Source organism: Ovis aries, chromosome 19 (genome assembly GCF_016772045.2).
Source record: "Ovis aries strain OAR_USU_Benz2616 breed Rambouillet chromosome 19, ARS-UI_Ramb_v3.0, whole genome shotgun sequence".
Classification (NCBI taxonomy): domain Eukaryota; kingdom Metazoa; phylum Chordata; class Mammalia; order Artiodactyla; family Bovidae; genus Ovis; species Ovis aries.
Window position 1 is genome coordinate 51,613,851 of NC_056072.1, and position 18,918 is coordinate 51,632,768.

At 54.2% G+C, this 18,918-nt stretch overlaps 2 protein-coding genes and 1 pseudogene across 4 annotated transcripts; all 3 read right to left on the bottom strand.

Annotated features, from left to right (window-relative positions):
• Positions 1-1,740: 1,740 nt before the first annotated feature.
• LOC114109381 (cathelicidin-1) lies at positions 1,741-3,178 on the bottom strand. Of its 2 annotated transcripts, none has more exons than XM_027957970.3 (4): positions 2,965-3,178; positions 2,744-2,851; positions 2,525-2,596; positions 1,741-1,934 (listed from the first exon to the last, which is right to left on the bottom strand). In XM_027957970.3, exons 1-4 carry the CDS (start codon positions 3,160-3,162, stop codon positions 1,845-1,847), a joined length of 468 nt encoding a protein of 155 aa, XP_027813771.1. In that variant the 5' UTR covers positions 3,163-3,178; the 3' UTR covers positions 1,741-1,844. The 2 variants fall into 2 exon arrangements, with proteins under 2 accessions (XP_027813771.1, XP_042092216.1); XM_042236282.2 differs by having other exon boundaries at positions 2,744-2,854.
• Positions 3,179-6,350: 3,172 nt separating this feature from the next.
• On the bottom strand, positions 6,351-7,782 carry CATHL1B (procyclic dodecapeptide). Of its 2 annotated transcripts, none has more exons than XM_027957971.3 (4): positions 7,569-7,782; positions 7,348-7,458; positions 7,129-7,200; positions 6,351-6,544 (listed from the first exon to the last, which is right to left on the bottom strand). In XM_027957971.3, exons 1-4 carry the CDS (start codon positions 7,764-7,766, stop codon positions 6,455-6,457), a joined length of 471 nt encoding a protein of 156 aa, XP_027813772.1. In that variant the 5' UTR covers positions 7,767-7,782; the 3' UTR covers positions 6,351-6,454. The 2 variants fall into 2 exon arrangements, with proteins under 2 accessions (XP_027813772.1, NP_001009772.1); NM_001009772.1 differs by having other exon boundaries at positions 6,353-6,544; positions 7,348-7,455; positions 7,569-7,766.
• Positions 7,783-12,756: 4,974 nt separating this feature from the next.
• Positions 12,757-14,136, bottom strand: LOC114109383 (cathelicidin-4-like; annotated as a pseudogene).
• Between the last annotated feature and the right edge of the window lie 4,782 nt (positions 14,137-18,918).

Sequence of the window (18,918 nt, forward strand, 5' to 3'; positions counted from 1 at the left end):
CCTCCTGAGGATACTCCCCTGACCTCCCAGCACCCCTGCACTGGGCCTACCCCGTCTTCTCTCCTCTCAGTGAACCACAACCTCCAGACTCCACCTTCCTCGAATACCAGCTTCTCCCTGACCACTGTTCACCCTCCATGCTATTTTCTAGGGCTCCAACACACTGCCCATTTGACCGTTTCACCCCCTGCCTCCCAACCCTACAAGCCCCCGCCCTGGCATCAGGGCCTAGACGGTTGCTATTCTTAGTTTTCCTCACCCCAGACTTGCGGGCCTTGGGTGTCAGGCTGTCCCACCCACCCAAATCCCTCAGGCCACTCAGAGCCTCCTGCTCCTCCCCACATCTCGGCCCCTGATATCTCTCTGCTTGCCCTGCTTTACGTCCTTGGGAAGCCTTCAGGCATCTGCAGGCACAGAAGGCACCTCCTCCTCTTTTCTGACATAGGACGTCAGTCTTCAGGACATCCCTTCTAATTTGACCCCCAAGTGACTCCATGTCCAGTCATCTGGACAAGTCACCAAGTAGAGTGGCCAGCGCTGGGGTGTGGAGGGAGTACAACCGGGAGAGATAATAAGCCAAAATATTAAAGGGGCCCAGAGGCCGTGAAGCAAATTCTAATCCAGTTTCCCTCGGGATGGCCACGTGACTGCAGCTCAGGGGTAGCTCATGGCCTCTGTGGGCCTCTGGGACTGGGGACAATTGTCTGGGACACCACGGAAGATGGCAGCTCGGATGGATGGTGGTGGTTACACACTCAGCCTTGGAGAGGAACGAGAGGTGGGCTTCTGTGCACCCTGCTTTCCTTCTCCAGGTTTGACCCTGGACTGTGGTCAAGTTGTATCCTTTTCCCAAATCAAAGGCTGAAAGCGGCTTGATTACAATAGAGCATAATCAGCAATACACGTAGTGACTGGTTCTGGTAACCCTGAAATCCTCTCTGTGCTCTCCTGCCTCTGGGCCCTTCACTGTTCCACTCTTCAGACTGAAGCCCTCTTCCCCCGCCCTTCCCTGATCCTTAGGAGGGCCCACTTCCGGGTCCTCAGGCTGCACTTCCAGTGATGTGAGAGGTGAAAGCATCCGGCTTTCCTGGTTTAGTCCTCACTGCCTGTCGGAACTGAGGTCTGCTCAGGAAAGACATCACGGTCCTCATCTTAAAGTGGTTGCCCCGCCTCGGCACCGGGTCCTTCAGAAATCCGCATGCACTTTTCCCCAGCCAACTCAGGTATGAGCCCTGATCCTGCATCGCCCCTCCTCTGCTCCTTCCAGCCAGCGTCATGTCCATGAGACTCATGGGCCTTACACCTGCAGGCTGAGCCCTGAGACTCAACTGCGTCTCTCTAAGTGCTTCACAAGGTGAGAAGCGTGGCCCTCGTGGACTGTCAGCTCCATGAGAGCAGGAGCAGCATTCCCACCCGCACTGCACACACAGCAGGTCTCCTTAGGTCCCACTGGGTGTTGGAGGAGAAGGGCAGGGCTGGGTGAAGGGCTCGGGAGGCGCCCAAGGATGGAGACGCTGTCCTGGAGCTCCTGAGGCTCCTGCCTCCCTCGTGGATGGAACAGGGGCCTCACCCTTCTCCGTGTTCACAGGAGTGATCTCACACACACATACACTCAAGGACACACACACACTCAAGGACACACACACAGACACATAGACACACACACGAGACATGGAATTGGTCAAGATTGTTTCTTGGTAACTGTGAGGAGGGGAGACAATGAAATTGAGACCTGGAGGATATCATGTCACAAGAGTTTATTTTTCAGATCCAGTAGCTTGAGGCCGAGTAAGAAAACCCTTAGGACTCTTTGCTGGCTTGTGACAGAAATCTACAAGAGCTGATTATCTGCAAACCCTTAGAAATATGATGCGACATATTCGGGCTGCCTGTGGTGGTGCCCACGGTTGCTTTGTAATCCTGATGCTCTGGTGCTGTGAAACAAGAAAAACACAGGTTGCTTGCTGGTACTGCATCACCATCAAGCCAAGATCCCTCCCCACCCGGCCCTTCCTTTTTCAGGGTCACACACAGGATCCTCGGGGCACAAGTTCCCCTCTGGCTGTGATAGTTGGAACATGAGATGGAATCCCCACACTCACAAAGAGATGAAGAGACTGAGGGAAGACAAGGGCTTCCCAGAGTCACAAGCCCATCCCAGCAAAGCTGGAAGGGAGCAGAGGCTGAGGGCTCGTGACTCTCAAAGCTTTAGCACGGTCAGAATCCCTGGTATTCCTGGGAAAAGACCAGTGGTCAGACCCCACCCCAGAGTCCAACTCAGGTGGTCTGAGTGGGGCTGCGAATCTGCCTTGCTGACAAGTTCTCTGGGTGGGGACCCCAGGAGAACCACTGCTCTAGGGACACACAGCCAGGACTGGAGACCTGGGGCTCGGGGAGGAAAGGGGCAGATAGGAGGGCCTTTCTCTGCCCTGGATGGGGCAGTGGGTCGTTGGTCCAAAGGAAGTTCCACAACCCCCCCCCCACCCCCACAGCAGTTCCCACAGTACAGAAAGGGGCCACTTACATTATTACAGGTGATGTCGAAGTTCCCCCTGACCTGGTCCAGGGTGACTGTCCCCTCACACCGTTTCAGCAGCTGGAAGGGCAGGCTCAAGGTCAAATGGAACCACCCACCCCCAGGCCATAAGCTCCCAGGCTCACACCAGGGGCCGGGAACCTTGCTCGAAGCCCGCTGTTCAGCAGTCTGGCAAGCAGCCTCCCGCGCCCCCAGCCCCAGGCTCACCCCATTCTCCTTGAAGTCACACTGCTCCGGGGGTTGCTGGGTAGTCCTGGGACACACGGTCTCCTTCACCCTGAAGCTCACCCGCTTCGGGCTGTCCGGGTCTTCATCCTGCTGGAGGATCAGAGTGGGGAGACTGGGCTCGGGCTCAGGCTTCCTTCTCTGCTCTGTGTCCCTGCTCCCCCACCCAGAGGGTCCCTTCCCCAGCCCCCTCCCTGGCTCACATCCTGAGGAGGCTGGTCCAGCTCGAGAAGACGGTAAATGTTGGGTTCTGAGGACTGCTCATTGAGCTGATCCACAGCACGAAGCACGGCCTCCCTGTAGCTGAGGACCTGGGCGCTGGCCGAGGGCAGCGCTAATCCCAGCAGCAGGAGCCACAGCGAACAGCGCCCCAGGGAGAGGCTGGCCCTCTGGGTCTCCATGGTGCCCAGTCTGCCTCCTCCCAGCCCGAGGGACCCTCCTTTTATGCTCAGCCTGGGCCTGATGCAAAGACTGAACGTGAGGCGCCCCATCCCTGGCCTCCTCCCAGGGTGCGAGGTGGACTTGCCTCAGGCTTTGCTGTTGCTTCAGGGGATTTCTGGGCAGTCGGCAGGGAGGCCCCTGTGCAAGGTGAAGAAAGGGTTTCCCCATCTCCCTGACAATATCTCGGGCTTTCCTGGGGTCCTAGGGAAGTGTCAGGGTTTCTCAAAGGGGTTGAGTCGTCCAGGAGAGGGAGGGACCAGGCACTGTCTACATCCCTTCTGAGTCCACACCAGGGGCCCCTCATGATCCGGGGTAAAGGTGTGTATTCAGCAGTCAGCCTCCACCTCTTGGCACTGCCTGAAACCCAGTAGAGAGTCACTTAACATTTGGTGCGTGGATGACAGTGCCGCATCTCAAGATGTACACACCAGCCAGTCCCTAGGGAGACACAAGGCCCACACCAGCCTTTTCTCAGTGCCCGTGCCTCAGACAGTGAGCTCCATTTGTCCCCTCTCCTGGATTCCTCTGCATTGCTTTTCTCAGTTTAAAAATGTCCTGGCCTTCGACCCCACTAAACATGGCCTATTGTCCTGGCCCTACTCCGGCAGAGCTTGAGGAAAGGGTATCTACACCACCTACACCAATTCTTTGCAGGCTCTCATTCAAGCCCATCACAGGCTGAGCAGCCCTCCCTAGATTCAGAGGCCACACTCAAGCCTTGTCTTATCTGTCCTCCTGAACTTGCCCCTGACCAATTCTCCCCATCCCTGCTCTCCTGGGTCCCCGCCTCCTCCCTGGGGGCTCCTGCTGACTCTCCTCCAGGGAGTCTCCTCTTAGGAGGCAGGGCTGGCTCAGGAGCATCCTGGCTGCTTCTCCTCCCCGTCCTCACACGTTTCTGGGGACGGCCCTTCTCAAGACACCAGTGCCCATCACACACATACTGGGCTTTGCCTCTGGGTTCAAGACTCCCATGAAGAGCCTGGTGGTCCACATTGGGCTACTGGCTGGGTGCTGCCGCAGGAGCCCTGAGCTGGAAGCCTGGGAGCCCCACCTGCTCCTTCTTCCTCCTGAGGACACTCCCCTGACCTCCCAGCTCCCATGCCCTGGGCCTACCCTGTCTTCTCTCCTCTCAGTGCAGCCACAACGTGTAGACTCCACCTTCCCCGAAAGCCAGGTTCTACCTGACCACTGTCCACCCTCCACGCCATTTTCTAGGGCTCCAACACACTACCCATTTGATCATTTTACCCCCTGATTCTGGAGCCCACACTGCCCGCTACCTGGCATTAGCGCATAGACATTTGCTGCCCTTAGTTTTCGTCACCCCAGACTTTTGGGCCTCGGGTGCCAGGCTGCCCCAGCCAGCCCATCCCATCAGGCCCCATGGAGCCTCTTGCTCCTTCTTTCTCCTGAGGATACTCCCCTGACCTCCCAGCACCCCTACCCTGGGCCTACCCCGTCTTCTCTCCTCTCAGTGAACCACAACCTCCAGACTCCACCTTCCTCGAATACCAGCTTCTCCCTGACCACTGTTCACCCTCCATGCTATTTTCTAGGGCTCCAACACACTGCCCATTTGACCGTTTCACCCCCTGCCTCCCAACCCTACAAGCCCCCGCCCTGGCATCAGGGCCTAGATGGTTGTTATTCTCAGTTTTCCTCACCCCAGACTTGCGGGCCTCGGGTGTCAGGCTATCCCACTCACCCAAATCCCTCAGGCCACTCAGAGCCTCCTGCTCCTCCCCACATCTCGGCCCCTGATATCTCTCTGCTTGCCCTGCTTTACGTCCTTGGGAAGCCTTCAGGCATCTGCAGGCACAGAAGGCACCTCCTCCTCTTTTCTGACATAGGACGTCAGTCTTCAGGACATCCCTTCTAATTTGACCCCCAAGTGACTCCATGTCCAGTCATCTGGACAAGTCACCAAGTAGAGTGGCCAGCGCTGGGGTGTGGAGGGAGTACAACCGGGAGAGATAATAAGCCAAAATATTAAAGGGGCCCAGAGGCCGTGAAGCAAATTCTAATCCAGTTTCCCTCGGGATGGCCACGTGACTGCAGCTCAGGGGTAGCTCATGGCCTCTGTGGGCCTCTGGGACTGGGGACAATTGTCTGGGACACCACGGAAGATGGCAGCTCGGATGGATGGTGGTGGTTACACACTCAGCCTTGGAGAGGAATGAGAGGTGGGCTTCTGTGCACCCTGCTTTCCTTCTCCAGGTTTGACCCTGGACTGTGGTCAAGTTGTATCCTTTTCCCAAATCAAAGGCTGAAAGCGGCTTGATTACAATAGAGCATAATCAGCAATACACGTAGTGACTGGTTCTGGTAACCCTGAAATCCTCTCTGTGCTCTCCTGCCTCTGGGCCCTTCACTGTTCCACTCTTCAGACTGAAGCCCTCTTCCCCCGCCCTTCCCTGATCCTTAGGAGGGCCCACTTCCGGGTCCTCAGGCTGCACTTCCAGTGATGTGAGAGGTGAAAGCATCCGGCTTTCCTGGTTTAGTCCTCACTGCCTGTCGGAACTGAGGTCTGCTCAGGAAAGACATCACGGTCCTCATCTTAAAGTGGTTGCCCCCGCCTCGGCACCGGGTCCTTCAGAAATCCGCATGCACCTTTTCCCCAGCCAACTCAGGTATGAGCCCTGATCCTGCATCGCCCCCTCCTCTGCTCCTTCCAGCCAGCGTCATGTCCATGAGACTCATGGGCCTTACACCTGCAGGCTGAGCCCTGAGACTCAACTGCGTCTCTCTAAGTGCTTCACAAGGTGAGAAGCGTGGCCCTCGTGGACTGTCAGCTCCATGAGAGCAGGAGCAGCATTCCCACCCGCACTGCACACACAGCAGGTCTCCTTAGGTCCCACTGGGTGTTGGAGGAGAAGGGCAGGGCTGGGTGAAGGGCTCGGGAGGCGCCCAAGGATGGAGACGCTGTCCTGGAGCTCCTGAGGCTCCTGCCTCCCTCGTGGATGGAACAGGGGCCTCACCCTTCTCCGTGTTCACAGGAGTGATCTCACACACACATACACTCAAGGACACACACACACTCAAGGACACACACACAGACACATAGACACACACACGAGATATGGAATTGGTCAAGATTGTTTCTTGGTAACGGTGAGGAGGGGAGACAATGAAATTGAGACCTGGAGGATATCATGTCACAAGAGTTTATTTTTCAGATCCAGTAGCTTGAGGCCGAGTAAGAAAACCCTTAGGACTCTTTGCTGGCTTGTGACAGAAATCTACAAGAGCTGATTATCTGCAAACCCTTAGAAATATGATGCGACATATTCGGGCTGCCTGTGGTGGTGCCCACGGTTGCTTTGTAATCCTGATGCTCTGGTGCTGTGAAACAAGAAAAACACAGGTTGCTTGCTGGTACTGCATCACCATCAAGCCAAGATCCCTCCCCACCCGGCCCTTCCTTTTTCAGGGTCACACACAGGATCCTCGGGGCACAAGTTCCCCTCTGGCTGTGATAGTTGGAACATGAGATGGAGTCCCCACACTCACAAAGAGATGAAGAGACTGAGGGAAGACAAGGGCTTCCCAGCGTCACAAGCCCATCCCAGCAAAGCTGGAAGGGAGCAGAGGCTGAGGGCTCGTGACTCTCAAAGCTTTAGCACGGTCAGAATCCCTGGTATTCCTGGGAAAAGACCAGTGGTCAGACCCCACCCCAGAGTCCAACTCAGGTGGTCTGAGTGGGGCTGCGAATCTGCCTTGCTGACAAGTTCTCTGGGTGGGGACCCCAGGAGAACCGCTGCTCTAGGGACACACAGCCAGGACTGGAGACCTGGGGCTCGGGGAGGAAAGGGGCAGATAGGAGGGCCTTTCTCTGCCCTGGATGGGGCAGTGGGTCGTCGGAGCAAAGCAAGTTCCACAACCCCCCCCCCCACAGCAGTTCCCACAGTACAGAAGGGGCCACTTACATTATTACAGGTGATGTCGAAGTTCCCCCTGACCTGGTCCAGGGTGACTGTCCCCTCACACCGTTTCAGCAGCTGGAAGGGCAGGCTCAAGGTCAAATGGAACCACCCACCCCCAGGCCATAAGCTCCCAGGCTCACATCAGGGGCCGGGAACCTTGCTCGACGCCCGCTGTTCAGCAGTCTGGCAAGCAGCCTCCCGCGCCCCCAGCCCCAGGCTCACCCCATTCTCCTTGAAGTCACACTGCTCCGGGGGTTGCTGGGTGGTCCTGGGACACACGGTCTCCTTCACCCTGAAGCTCACCCGCTTCGGGCTGTCCGGGTCTTCATCCTGCTGGAGGATCAGAGTGGGGAGACTGGGCTCGGGCTCAGGCTTCCTTCTCTGCTCTGTGTCCCTGCTCCCCCACCCAGAGGGTCCCTTCCCCAGCCCCCTCCCTGGCTCACATCCTGAGGAGGCTGGTCCAGCTCGAGAAGACGGTAAATGTTGGGTTCTGAGGACTGCTCATTGAGCTGATCCACAGCACGAAGCACGGCCTCCCTGTAGCTGAGGACCTGGGCGCTGGCCGAGGGCAGCGCTAATCCCAGCAGCAGGAGCCACAGCGAACAGCGCCCCAGGGAGAGGCTGGCCCTCTGGGTCTCCATGGTGCCCAGTCTGCCTCCTCCCAGCCCGAGGGACCCTCCTTTTATGCTCAGCCTGGGCCTGATGCAAAGACTCAACGTGAGGCGCCCCATCCCTGGCCTCCTCCCAGGGTGCGAGGTGGACTTGCCTCAGGCTTTGCTGTTGCTTCAGGGGATTTCTGGGCAGTCAGCAGGGAGGCCCCTGTGCAAGGTGAAGAAAGGGTTTCCCCATCTCCCTGACAATATCTCGGCCTTTCCTGGGGTCCTAGGGAAGTGTCAGGGTTTCTCAAAGGGGTTGAGTCGTCCAGGAAAGGGAGGGACCAGGCACTGTCTACATCCCTTCTGAGTCCACACCAGGGGCCCCTCATGATCCGGGGTAAAGGTGTGTATTCAGCAGTCAGCCTCCACCTCTTGGCACTGCCTGGAACCCAGTAGAGAGTCACTTAACATTTGGTGCGTGGATGACAGTGCCGCATCTCAAGATGTACACACCAGCCAGTCCCTAGGTAGATACAAGGCCCACATCATCATCTCTTTGTCCAGCCCTCAGACAGTGAGTTCCATTTGTCCCCTCTCCTGGATTCCTCTGCATTGCTTTTCTCAGTCTAAAAATGTCCTCTCCCCAGAACCCACCAAACCTGGCCTATTGCTTTGACTGCCTCTCATCTGGCCTGAGAAATGGTCATCTGCACACTTCTTTGCTCTGTTTCACACTCAGGCCATCACAGGCTGGACAGCCCTCCCTAAGTACAGGGGCCACACTCAAGCCTTATCTGTACCTTCACGGGCTGTAGAGTACATCTGTCCTCCAAACACTGATTCTCCCCTGCCGCTTCTCTCCTGGGTCCCCTCCTCCTCTGTGGGTTCTACTGAATCTCCTCCAGGGAGTCTCCTCTTAGGAGGCAAGGCTGGCTCGGGTGCATCTGGGCTGCTTCTCCTCCCAGTTCTCACAGGTTCCAGGGGCTGTCCCTTCCCTTTTCAAGACACAAGTTCTCATTCACACACATCACTGGTCTGTGTCTGGGTTCAAGACTTCCATGAACACCCTGGTTGTCCACACTGGGCTGTTGTCTGGGTGCTGCCACAGGAGCCCTGAGCTGGAAGCCTGGGGGCCCCACCTGCTCCTTCTTCCTCCTGAGGACACTCCTAGACCTCCCACCACCCCTGCCCTGGTCCTACCCCATCTTCTTTCCTCCAAGGGGGAGCCGGAATGCCCAAAGTCCTCCTCTGTGTTCCTGGCTCTTCCCTGACCACTGTCTGCCCTCCATACTATAGTTAGGGGGCTCCTGCAAATCACTGATTTGGGCATTTCACTCGCCTCCTTGAGCCAGGGGCATTAGGGTCTGGATGGTTGGGTCTCTTTATTGTCGTCACTCCCCACCCTACAGGCCTCAGGTTTCAGGCCCCAGGCCCCCCCTATCACTCAGGCCTGTCGGAGCCTCCAGCTCATCTCCCAACTGTGCCCCTTGTCCCCCTGCTTGCCCTGGCCTTCCTCCTTGGAAAGTCTTCCCTGACATCTAAGAACACTCAGAATCTCCTCCTCTTGGCTCTCACAGCCCTCAGAAAGTTTCTTCTCATTTGACTCATGTCCAGTCCTGTGGGTGAGACACCAGGCTTGAGGGCTGGTGCTGGGTGGTAGAGAGCACAGATGGAAGATACAAGCAGCCAAAGTGTTAGAAGAGCTCAGAGACCATGAAGCTAATTCTTATAAGGCTTCCCTTGGGATGGCCATGTGACTGGAGGCCAGGGGTAGCTCTTGGCATGTGTTGGCCTGTGGGACTCTGGGCAGTTGGCTGGGGCCCCTTGGAAACTGGCAGCTGGATGGATGGTGCTGGTTACACATTAGCCTTGGAGAGAGAAGGAGAGGTAGGCCTCTGTGCAACCTGGTTACACAGCCCAGGTCTTGCCCCAGTGGCCTCTTGGTCAAGCTGTATCCTTTTCCCAAGTCAAAGAGGGAAAGGGAGATGATTACAATAGAAAATAACTAGCAATACACATGGTTACTGGCTATTAGGTAAGCCTGAAACCCTCCCTTTGCTTTCTTGCCTCTGGGCCTTTGCATTGGCTCACACTTCAGACTGAAGTCCCCTCCCCTATCCTCCCTAATTCTGTGTAGGGTCCTCAGCGAGGTCCTTGATGGCACCTCCCATGGTGAGGAGCATGTCTTCCATGCCCTGAGCAACCAGCTTTTCTGGCTTAGTCCTCACAGCCTGTTAGGGCTGAGGTCTTCTCAGGAAAGACAGCACAGCCCTTGTCCCCAGCCAGCATGTCCCCGACTCTGCATCTGATCCTTGAGAAACCCGCGTGCACCCAACAAACTCAGGTAGGAGCCCTGATCCTGCATTGCCCCCTCCTTTGCTCCTCCCAGCCATCCTTCCTGTCCATGAGACTCTGGGGCAAGGAGAAGCAGAATCCAGTCCCAACCAGTGCCCCCAGACCTCTGGGAACACCCATCAGCTCTCTGTGTAGGTCAGTTGATGAGGAAAATGAGACCCACAGGTAAACCATTCAATCAAGGACCCCCCTTACTAGGAAATGGCAGACTCAGCAGGGTGACCCAAACCCTCCCTTAGGAAGGTGCTCTACCCTGAGACGAGCTTAAACCTCACCCCAAAAGCCCTGGAACTGGCGTTGCACCCCTGCTTTAGGACTAACTGAGGAGGGAGCTGGGCTTTCGTGTCCCTCACAGGCAGTCACTTACACAGGCCAAGTGCAGAGGAGACAGAGTACCCCAGCCATCTCCTGGGGAGGGGGCAGCTGTGAAGGCAGCTGTGAAGGGGGACCTATGAGCCATTACCATCTACCTCCCACAGTCCCAACAGCTGGGGGTCCTCAGGGCAGCCGCCCAGTGACAGGATCTGAGCGAGACACTAACAATGCCTACTGCCCAGCGCCCCACCCAGAGATCAGCATCCCTCTGGCCCCCCCAACCAAAGGGGTCAAAACTGAACTGTCATCTCCCCCCACACACATCTCATACCTACACCCAGGCGCTGAGCAGCCCGGGACCGTGCGCTCACAACCCATGCTCACATGGTCCAGCCTGTCAGGGAACCAACTTGCCTCATCTTGTCTTCAGTAGCTCATCCCAGGCAGCCCCACACTCTCTCAGCCTCTAGAGAGGCTCTTCACTCCTCTCGTGACCACTGCCCTGGCCTGATGCTCAAAGCCATTAATGGACGGATCTGATATTTGTTCTCTCAGGGGGTAAGAGGTCCAGGGATGGAACAGCAGACACTCAGAAGCCAATGCCCTTAGAATGCACTGAGTAGGCCTGCAGACCTCCCTGCCAGGGACCACTTCAGCTCCCTGCTCTAGGATTCAGATGGAACCAGTGTAAGCATCTACCCCTTTCTGCTCTCAGTGGTTACCTGCGCATGCTGAGAGCCTCCTCCACAGCAAGGAACATCAGGTCAATGCCAACGTAGAATATGAAAGGACGAGACTGGCCCGAGGCTACAGGTGGATGACCATGGGAGCAGGACGGGCCATCACGGGGAACGACTGAAAACAGAAGTGACCTGCACAGATGCCATGTCACCCTGATGGGTGGTCCGTCTCTCCGGTGGGGCTGGGATGTGCCAGCGGTGACGGGCCTAATGTGGAGCATTTGCCAGTTTCCATGGTGTAAAAATTTCCACCATGGCTGATTTCAAGCTACCAAGAGTGTAACAGCCAGCTCAAAAAACAAAACTGACCATTTCACACTTGGCTCTACCAAGCCTGGATCCTCGGGCACAGACACAACCCAGCTCTGAGTTCCGTTTGTAGGGCTTCCCCCCACAGCATATGGCGATGTAGAGAAGATGCACAAGGTTCCTCTAACTTGTCTGCAATCAACCCACCTGCTCACCAAGAGGAGACAAGCCTGACAGGTAACAAAGTAAATGCTCTGTGAGATCCTACCCTCTGTCCCTCTCAGACAGGGGAATATGTCTTGGTTCACAGTGGCCCAGAAGGGGACCGAAGGCAAGCCTTTAGTGGAAGGAGTTTGTTTGCGAGGTAATTCCAGAAAAAGCCAGCAAAAGTGTAGACAGAGGGGTCAGGGCAGGACATGAGTGAGAAGAAAACATGTCAATAAACAGGTACTAAAGTGGATGACAGGAGCTCAACCCAGCTGGGGACCTCAGGCAGAGGTGTGATACGTCTGGAGGTGGGCCCCCAACGGAGTGAGGAAGAGATGTTTTTACAGCAAGTTCCCCCAGGGGTTAGTTGAAGCTGCTCCCTGATACAAACACCCTAGTGCTTTCTGTCTGCCTCAGAGCAAAGGTCAGCTAGAGAATGGGGAATGGGCAGGACATGGGCAGTGTCTGAAACACACAGGCAAATAGACATGTGACCTCTGTGTCACTCTGTCTCTCACGCCCTCATGGAGAAATCTTCACCCCGATGAGCAGGATACTTCTTTTTAATGGTGCAAATTTTTATACTATGTGATCGCTAAGCACAAACCCACCACTGACATCTGAGACCCAGCTGAAGAAACGGTATTGAGGCTAAACGCCACAGGAAAAGCCAGGAGGGATGGGCTATTTCAGAATTAACATTGTTGAGGGCAAGAAGTAAGTATGTCCTGGGTGTTGCACCTGCAGGCTCAGCCCTGAGACTGAACTTCGTCTCTGTGAGTGTTTAACAAGGCGAGAAGCCTGGTCCCTCGTGGACTGTCAGCTCCACGTGAGCAGGAGCAGCATTCCCACCAGCACTGCACACACAGCAGGTCTCCGTACGTCCTACTGGGTGTTGGAGGAGGAGGGCAGGGGCGGCTGAAGGGCTCAGGAGGGACCCAAGGGTGGGGACACTGTCCTGGAGCTCCTGGGGCTGCTGCCTCCCCCGTGCCCTCCTGGAAGGAACAGGAGCCTCATGCTTCTCTGTGCTCACAGGAGTGATCACACACACACACATAGACACATACACATAGATGCACACACATTCGTGGGGGGCCTCCCAGAGTTAGGGATATGGTCCTGATAAGTGGGCGAAGGGGAGACAAGTGGAATTAAAGCCTGGAGGAAGCTGTTTTCACAAGAATTTATTTTCACTGTCCAGAAGCCTGAATCAGAACAAATCAGACACTTAGGAGTCTTCCCCAGGTTCAGGATCCGACAGTCCTTCTCCATCAACCTCGGATTCTGTGTCCAAGCCAGACTGGCCACGGCCAGCGTATCCCGACACTCTGAAACTGTGAAACAAGAAGACACAGGTTTCTTTTGGGACTGACTCAAGATTAACCCTTGACACACCCCCCACACACACACACCTCGACCTTCCCAGGCTGCCCAAGGAGCCTTGGAACCCCAGGTCACGTTCCAGCTGTGACCCTTGGAGCATGTGGTTGAATCTCCACACTACAGACAGAGAGGAAACTGAGGGCCACAGATGGCATGGGGCTTCCCAGGGTCATAAGCACATTCCAGCAAAGCTGGATGAGAGCAGAGGCTGAAAACCCTTGACTGCAGTCAGCGTGTCACAAACTGAGCTCAGTCACAATTCCCTGGAGGTCTTGTGAAAATCCAAATGGCTGGGCCCCACCCCAGTGTCAGATTCAGGAAGTCTGAGTGGGTCCTGAGGATCTATCTCATGTCAGTTCCCAGATGGAAACCCCAGTAGAGAACCCCTGCTTTAAGCGAGGCAGCCCCAGGGCTGGAGACCTGGGGCTTAGGGAAGGAGGGGCCAGGGTAGGAGGGGCTCTCTCTGCCCTGGATGGGGCAGCAGGTCATTGGTATAAAGGATGTTCCACACACTACCTTCCCTAGAAACCCCCCAGTCCAGAAGGGGCCACTCACCTCATTGCAGTTTAGGTCAAACTGGTCATTGGACAGGTCCAGGGTGACTGTCCCCACACACTGTTTCACCCACTGGAAGGAGAGGCTCAGATCAAACCGGATCCCCAGAGCCATAACCTCCCAGCCTCACCCCAGGGACAGGAAACCTTCCCAGAAGCCCCCTGTTCAGCTCCCTGGGAAACATTGACCCTACTCCCAGCCTCACCCCTTTCTCCTGGAAGTCACACTGCTCCACAGGCTGCTGAGTCATTCTGGGGCAGAGTCTCCTTCACCGTGAAGCTCACAGGCTTTCGAGTGCCCAGATCTTCATCCTGGTGATGGATTAAAGCAGGGGGGAAACTGGGTTCAGGCTCACTTTTCCTTCTCTGATCTGTCTCCCTGCCCCTCACCTAGACAGCCCCCTCCCCAACTCACATCCTTGGGAGGCGGGTCTAGCTCCAGGAGGCGGTAAAGATTAGCTTCTGAGGACTGTTCACTGAGCTGATTGACAGCACGAAGCACAGCCTCCCTGTAGCTGAGGGCCTGGCGCTGGCCGAGGGCAGCACTAGTCCCAGGAGCAGGAGCCACAGTGACCACCGCCCCAGCGAGAGGCTGGCCCTCTGGGTCTCCATGGTGCCCAGTCTGCCTCCTCCCAGCCCGAGGGACCCTCCTTTTCTGCTCAGCCTGGGCCCTGATGCAAAGGCTTAACCAGGAGTCTTCCTGACCTGCCCCATCCCTGGCCTCCTCCCAGGGTGTGAGGTGGACTTGCCTCAGCCCCTGCTGTTGCTTCACGGGATTTCTGGGCAGTGGGCAGGGAGGCCCCTGTGCAAGGTGAAGACAGGGTCTCCCTGACAACTCCTTGGTCTCTTCTGGACACCCTGGGGAGTGTCCCCGTCAGGCTTGCTCAAAATGCTTGAGTCCTTAAGAGATCTGTCTTACACTCGCACACCTGAACAACAGTTTAAAGGACTTTGCATGTGTGCATGCTAAGTCACTTCAGCATGTCCAACTCTCTGTGACCCCATGGACTGTAGCCCACCAGGCTCCTCTGTCCATGGGGTTCTCCAGGCAAGAATACTGGAGTGGGTTGCCATGCCCTTCTGCAGGGGATCTCCCACATCCAGGGATCAAACCCATATGTCTTACATCTCCTAAACTGGCAGGCGAGTTCTTTACCACTAGCTTCACATGGGAAGCCCTTAAAGGAGTCTATTCAATAATAAATCTCCTGCTCAAGGCTCTTGGCCAGCAGGCACTCAACAACTTTCACGAATGATTGACAGTACCATCATGCCTAGAGCCTAACTGCCCCCCAAGCCAGTACCAAGGCAGGCATCAAGGCCACACCATCCTGTCCTCTGGGCTCAGTTCTCAGCCAGTCAGGAGCTTGGCTCCATCTGTCCCCTCTTCTGGATTCTTCTGATTACTTTCTCAGTCATATATTTCCTAAGGCCAGATGCCTGGGATGTTACCCTGGTACCTCCCCAACTATGAGGAAGTGTCGTCTGTATCATGACCACAGTTCTTTGTTCTCTCTCACAGTGAAGGCAACCAAAGGATGGACAGTCCTCACCAAATAATTAGGTTAGGTTAAAGCCTTTTCTTTATGCAGCTTCTAGAGAGCATGTTCCTAGCTGTCCCCTGACCACTGTCCACCCTCCACACCATTGTCTAGGGGTCCTGCAAACCACTGATTTGACCATTTCACCTGCCGCCTTGAGTCAAGGGCAACAAGGTTTGGAGCTTGATGCTCGGCGTTGTCCTCTCCCTCCTGCCTGCAGGCCTCGGGTGTCAGGCTCCCCTGTACATCCCAAACACTCAGGCACCTCAGAGCCACCTGCTCGTCTCCCATCTCTGCCCCTGATCCCTCTGCTTGCCCTGAACTTCCCCTTAGGAAGCCTTCACTGATGTCCAAGGAGATTCAGCACCTCCTCATCTTGGGTCCCGCAGCCTTCAGGAAGTCTCTTCCAATTTGACCTCAAGTGAATTCCTGTCCCATGCCCTGGTAGGGACACCACGATGTGGTGGCCAGTGTGTGGGGTTTTGAGAACACAGCTGGCTGAAAGGATAATGGACCAAAGCAATAGACGGGTCACAAGCCAAGAAGGAAATTCTTGTACAAGTTTCAGGAGGAATTATCATGTAGTTGTGACTTCTGGGGTTGTTTTGGTCTCAGTTTTCCTATGGGACCCTTGGGGACTTGGCCAGGCCCCCTCGGAAGGTGTCAGGTGGATGGATAGTGCTGGTTACACATCAGCCTTGGAGAAGGAAGGAGAGGTGGGCCTCTGTGAAACCTGGTTTCACAGTCCAGGTATTGCCCAGTGGCCTATTGGTCAAACTATATCCTTTTCCCAACTCAAATGAGGAAAAGGAGATGGTCACAGTAGAAAAGAATTGGCAACACACATGATTACTGGCTACTAGGTAAGCCTGAAACCTTCCCTGTGCCTTCATTCCTCAGAAACTTTATATTTGCTCATACTTCAGACTGAAGTCCCCTCTCCCATCTTTGCACACCCTCAGGATCTCAGGGTGAGCCTCCTGGGAGACCACAACATTTGAGCAGGAAGTGAGCTGAGCTCATCCAGACATCCACTTCCGGGAGGATGGAGGAGGACAGGGCCCTTCACACGAGGCCCACACACTCCTCCCTCTTCCTGGGTGCCTCTGTGTTCCCTCCCCACGGACTGGCTTGTGCTAGCGGAGGTCTTCCATCTGCCCATGGGTGCACTGGGAAGGTAGAAACAGCCCTTCCAGCAGCTCCTCCCAGGTTTTGACGAGTGTGTGCTTTGGGAAGTAAAGACAGATGCTACTCAGTTTTATCACCAACAGTGGACTCCAGCTGTGTGTTCAGGTACCAAGTCTCCTACCTGCAGTTCTCACTGCCTCAGCCGCACAGACAGGATGGGGCAGCACAAGCATGGGAGGCGTCAATACTCTGGCAGGAACATCTACTGGTTTGAAGCTACCACGAGCTTAAAAGGAAAGTGAAAGTCATTCAGTTCATGCCTGACTCTTTGCAACGCTATGGACTGTACAGTCCATGGAATTCTCAGGCAAGAATACTGGAGTGGGTGGCCTTTCCCTTCTTCAAGGGATCTTCCCAACCCAGGGATTGAACCCAGATCAACCACATTGCAGGTGGATTCTTTACCAGCTAAGCCACAAGAGAAGCCGAAGAATACTGCAGCGAGTAGCATATCCCTTCTCCAGAGGATCTTCCCGACCCAGGAATCGAACTGGGGATCTCCTGTATTGCGGGAAGATTCTCTACCAATTGAAGCTTCAGGGAAGCCACCAAGAGCTTAACAAACAGCTAAAAAAATCCTGACCATTGAACAATTGGCTCTGGCAAGCCTGTATCCCTGATACAAACACAACAGAGCCCTCAGTTTCCCTATAGGCTTTCCTCCCATGGTGAGAGTGATGTAGAGTGAGACACATCAGTTCAGTCAGTTCAGTTGCAACTCTTTGCAACCCCATGGACTGCAGCAAGCCAGGCTTTTCTGTCCATCAACAACTCCTGAAGCTTGCTCAAACTCATGTTCATTGAGTCGGTGATGCCATCCAACCATATCATCCTCTGTCGTCCCCTTTTCCTCCTGCCATCTTTCCCAGCATCAGGGTCTTTTCAAATGAGTCAGTGCATCGTGTCAGGTGGCCAAAGTATTTGAGCTTCAGCTTCAGCATCAGTCCTTCCAATGAATATACAGGAGTGATTTTCTTTAGGATAGACTGGTTGGATCTCCTTGCAGTCCAAGGGACTCTCAAGAGGCTTCTTCAACACCACAATTCAAAAGCATCAATTCTTTGGGGCTCAGATTTCTTTTATGGTCCAATCTCAAATTCATACATAGCTACTGGAAAAAGCATAGCTTTGACTAGATGGACCTTCGTCCATAAGTAATGTCTCTGCTTTTAATATGCTGCCTAGGTTTGTCACAGCATCTCTTCCAACGAGCAAACATCTTTTAATTTCATGGCTGCAGTCACCATATGCAGTGATTTTGGAGCCCAAGAAAATAAAGTCTGTCACCATTTCCGTTATTTCCCAAATTATTTGCCAGGAAGTGACAGGACTGGATGCAGTGATCTCAGTTTTTAAATGTTGAGTTTTAAACCAGCTTTTTCTCTCCTCTTTCACTTTCATCAAGAGGCTCTTCAGTTCTGCTTCATTTTCTGCCATAAGAGGCAGTACCATCCACATATCTGAGGTTATTGATATTTTCCCAGCAATCTTGATTCCAGCCTGTGCTTCATCCAGCATTGAATCCAGCATTTCTCATGATGTACTCTGCATATAAGTTAAATAAGCAGGGTGACAATATACATCCTTGAAGCATTCCTTTCCCAATTTGGAACTAGTCCATCATTCCATGTCTGGCTCTAACTGTTGCTTCTTGACCTGCATACAGATTTCTCAGAAGGCAGGTAAGGTGGTCTGGTATTCCCATCTCTTTCAGAATTTTCCAGTTTGTTGTGGTCCACACAGTCAAAGGCTTTGGCGTAATCACTAAAGCAGAAGTAAATGTTTTTCTGGAACTCTCCTGCTTTTTCTATGATCCAACTGATGTTGACAATTTGATCTCTGGTTCCTCTGACTTTTCTTAATCCAGCTTGAACATCTGAAAGTTCTCGGTTCACATACTGTTGAAGCCTCACTTGGAGAATTTTGAACATTACTTTACTAGCGTGTGAGATGAGTGCAATTGTGTGGTAGGTTGAACATTCTTTGGCATTGCCTTTCTTTGGGGTTGGAATGAAACTGACCTTTTCCAGTCCTGAGGCCACTCCTAAGTTTTCCAAATTTGCTGGCATATTGAGTGCAGCATTTTAACAGCATCATCTTTTAGGATTTGAAACAGCTCGACTGGAATTCTATCACCCTCACAACCTTTGTTCGTAGGCCCTAAGGCCCACTTGACTTCACATTCCAAGATGTCTGGCTCTAGGTGAGTGATCACACCTTCCTGATTATCTGGGTCTTGAAGATCTTTTTGTACAGTTCTTCTGTGTATTCTTGCCACCTCTTCTTAATATCTTCTGCTTGTTAGATCCATACCATTTCTGTCCTTTATGGAGCCCATCTTTGCATGAAGTGTTCCCTTGGTATCTCTAATTTTCTTGAAGAGATCTCTAGCCTTTCCCATTCTATTGTTTTCCTCTAACCTTCCTGATTCAGCCCCACCTGCTCACCAAGAGGAGACAAGCCTCACAGGTAGCAGAGTACATGCTCTGTGAGATCCTGCCCTCTGTCCCTCTCAGAGAAAGAATCTGAATCTTGGTTCAGGTGGACCCAGAAGCAGACCTAAGACAAGCAATTAGCAGAAGTAGTTTGTTTGGGAGGCAATTCCAGAAAGCTTTGTAGGGATGTAGAGACATGAGACAAGGCAGGACCTGAGTCAGAAGAGTAT

Bases quoted from the DNA above. Each gene is read 5' to 3' on its own strand.
- LOC114109381 (XM_042236282.2), bottom strand. From the start codon at position 3,162: ATGGAGACCCAGAGGGCCAGCCTCTCCCTGGGGCGCTGTTCGCTGTGG. The intron at 2,855-2,964 runs GTGAGCCAGGGA...CTGATCCTCCAG, and splicing joins TGGACCAGCCTCCTCAGGAT to CAGGATGAAGACCCGGACAG. The intron at 1,935-2,524 runs GTAAGTGGCCCC...CTTGTTTCACAG, and splicing joins TCGACATCACCTGTAATAAT to CACCAGAGCATCAGGATTAC.
- CATHL1B (XM_027957971.3), bottom strand. From the start codon at position 7,766: ATGGAGACCCAGAGGGCCAGCCTCTCCCTGGGGCGCTGTTCGCTGTGG. The intron at 7,459-7,568 runs GTGAGCCAGGGA...CTGATCCTCCAG, and splicing joins TGGACCAGCCTCCTCAGGAT to CAGGATGAAGACCCGGACAG. The intron at 6,545-7,128 runs GTAAGTGGCCCC...CTTGTTTCACAG, and splicing joins TCGACATCACCTGTAATAAT to CACCAGAGCATCAGGATTAC.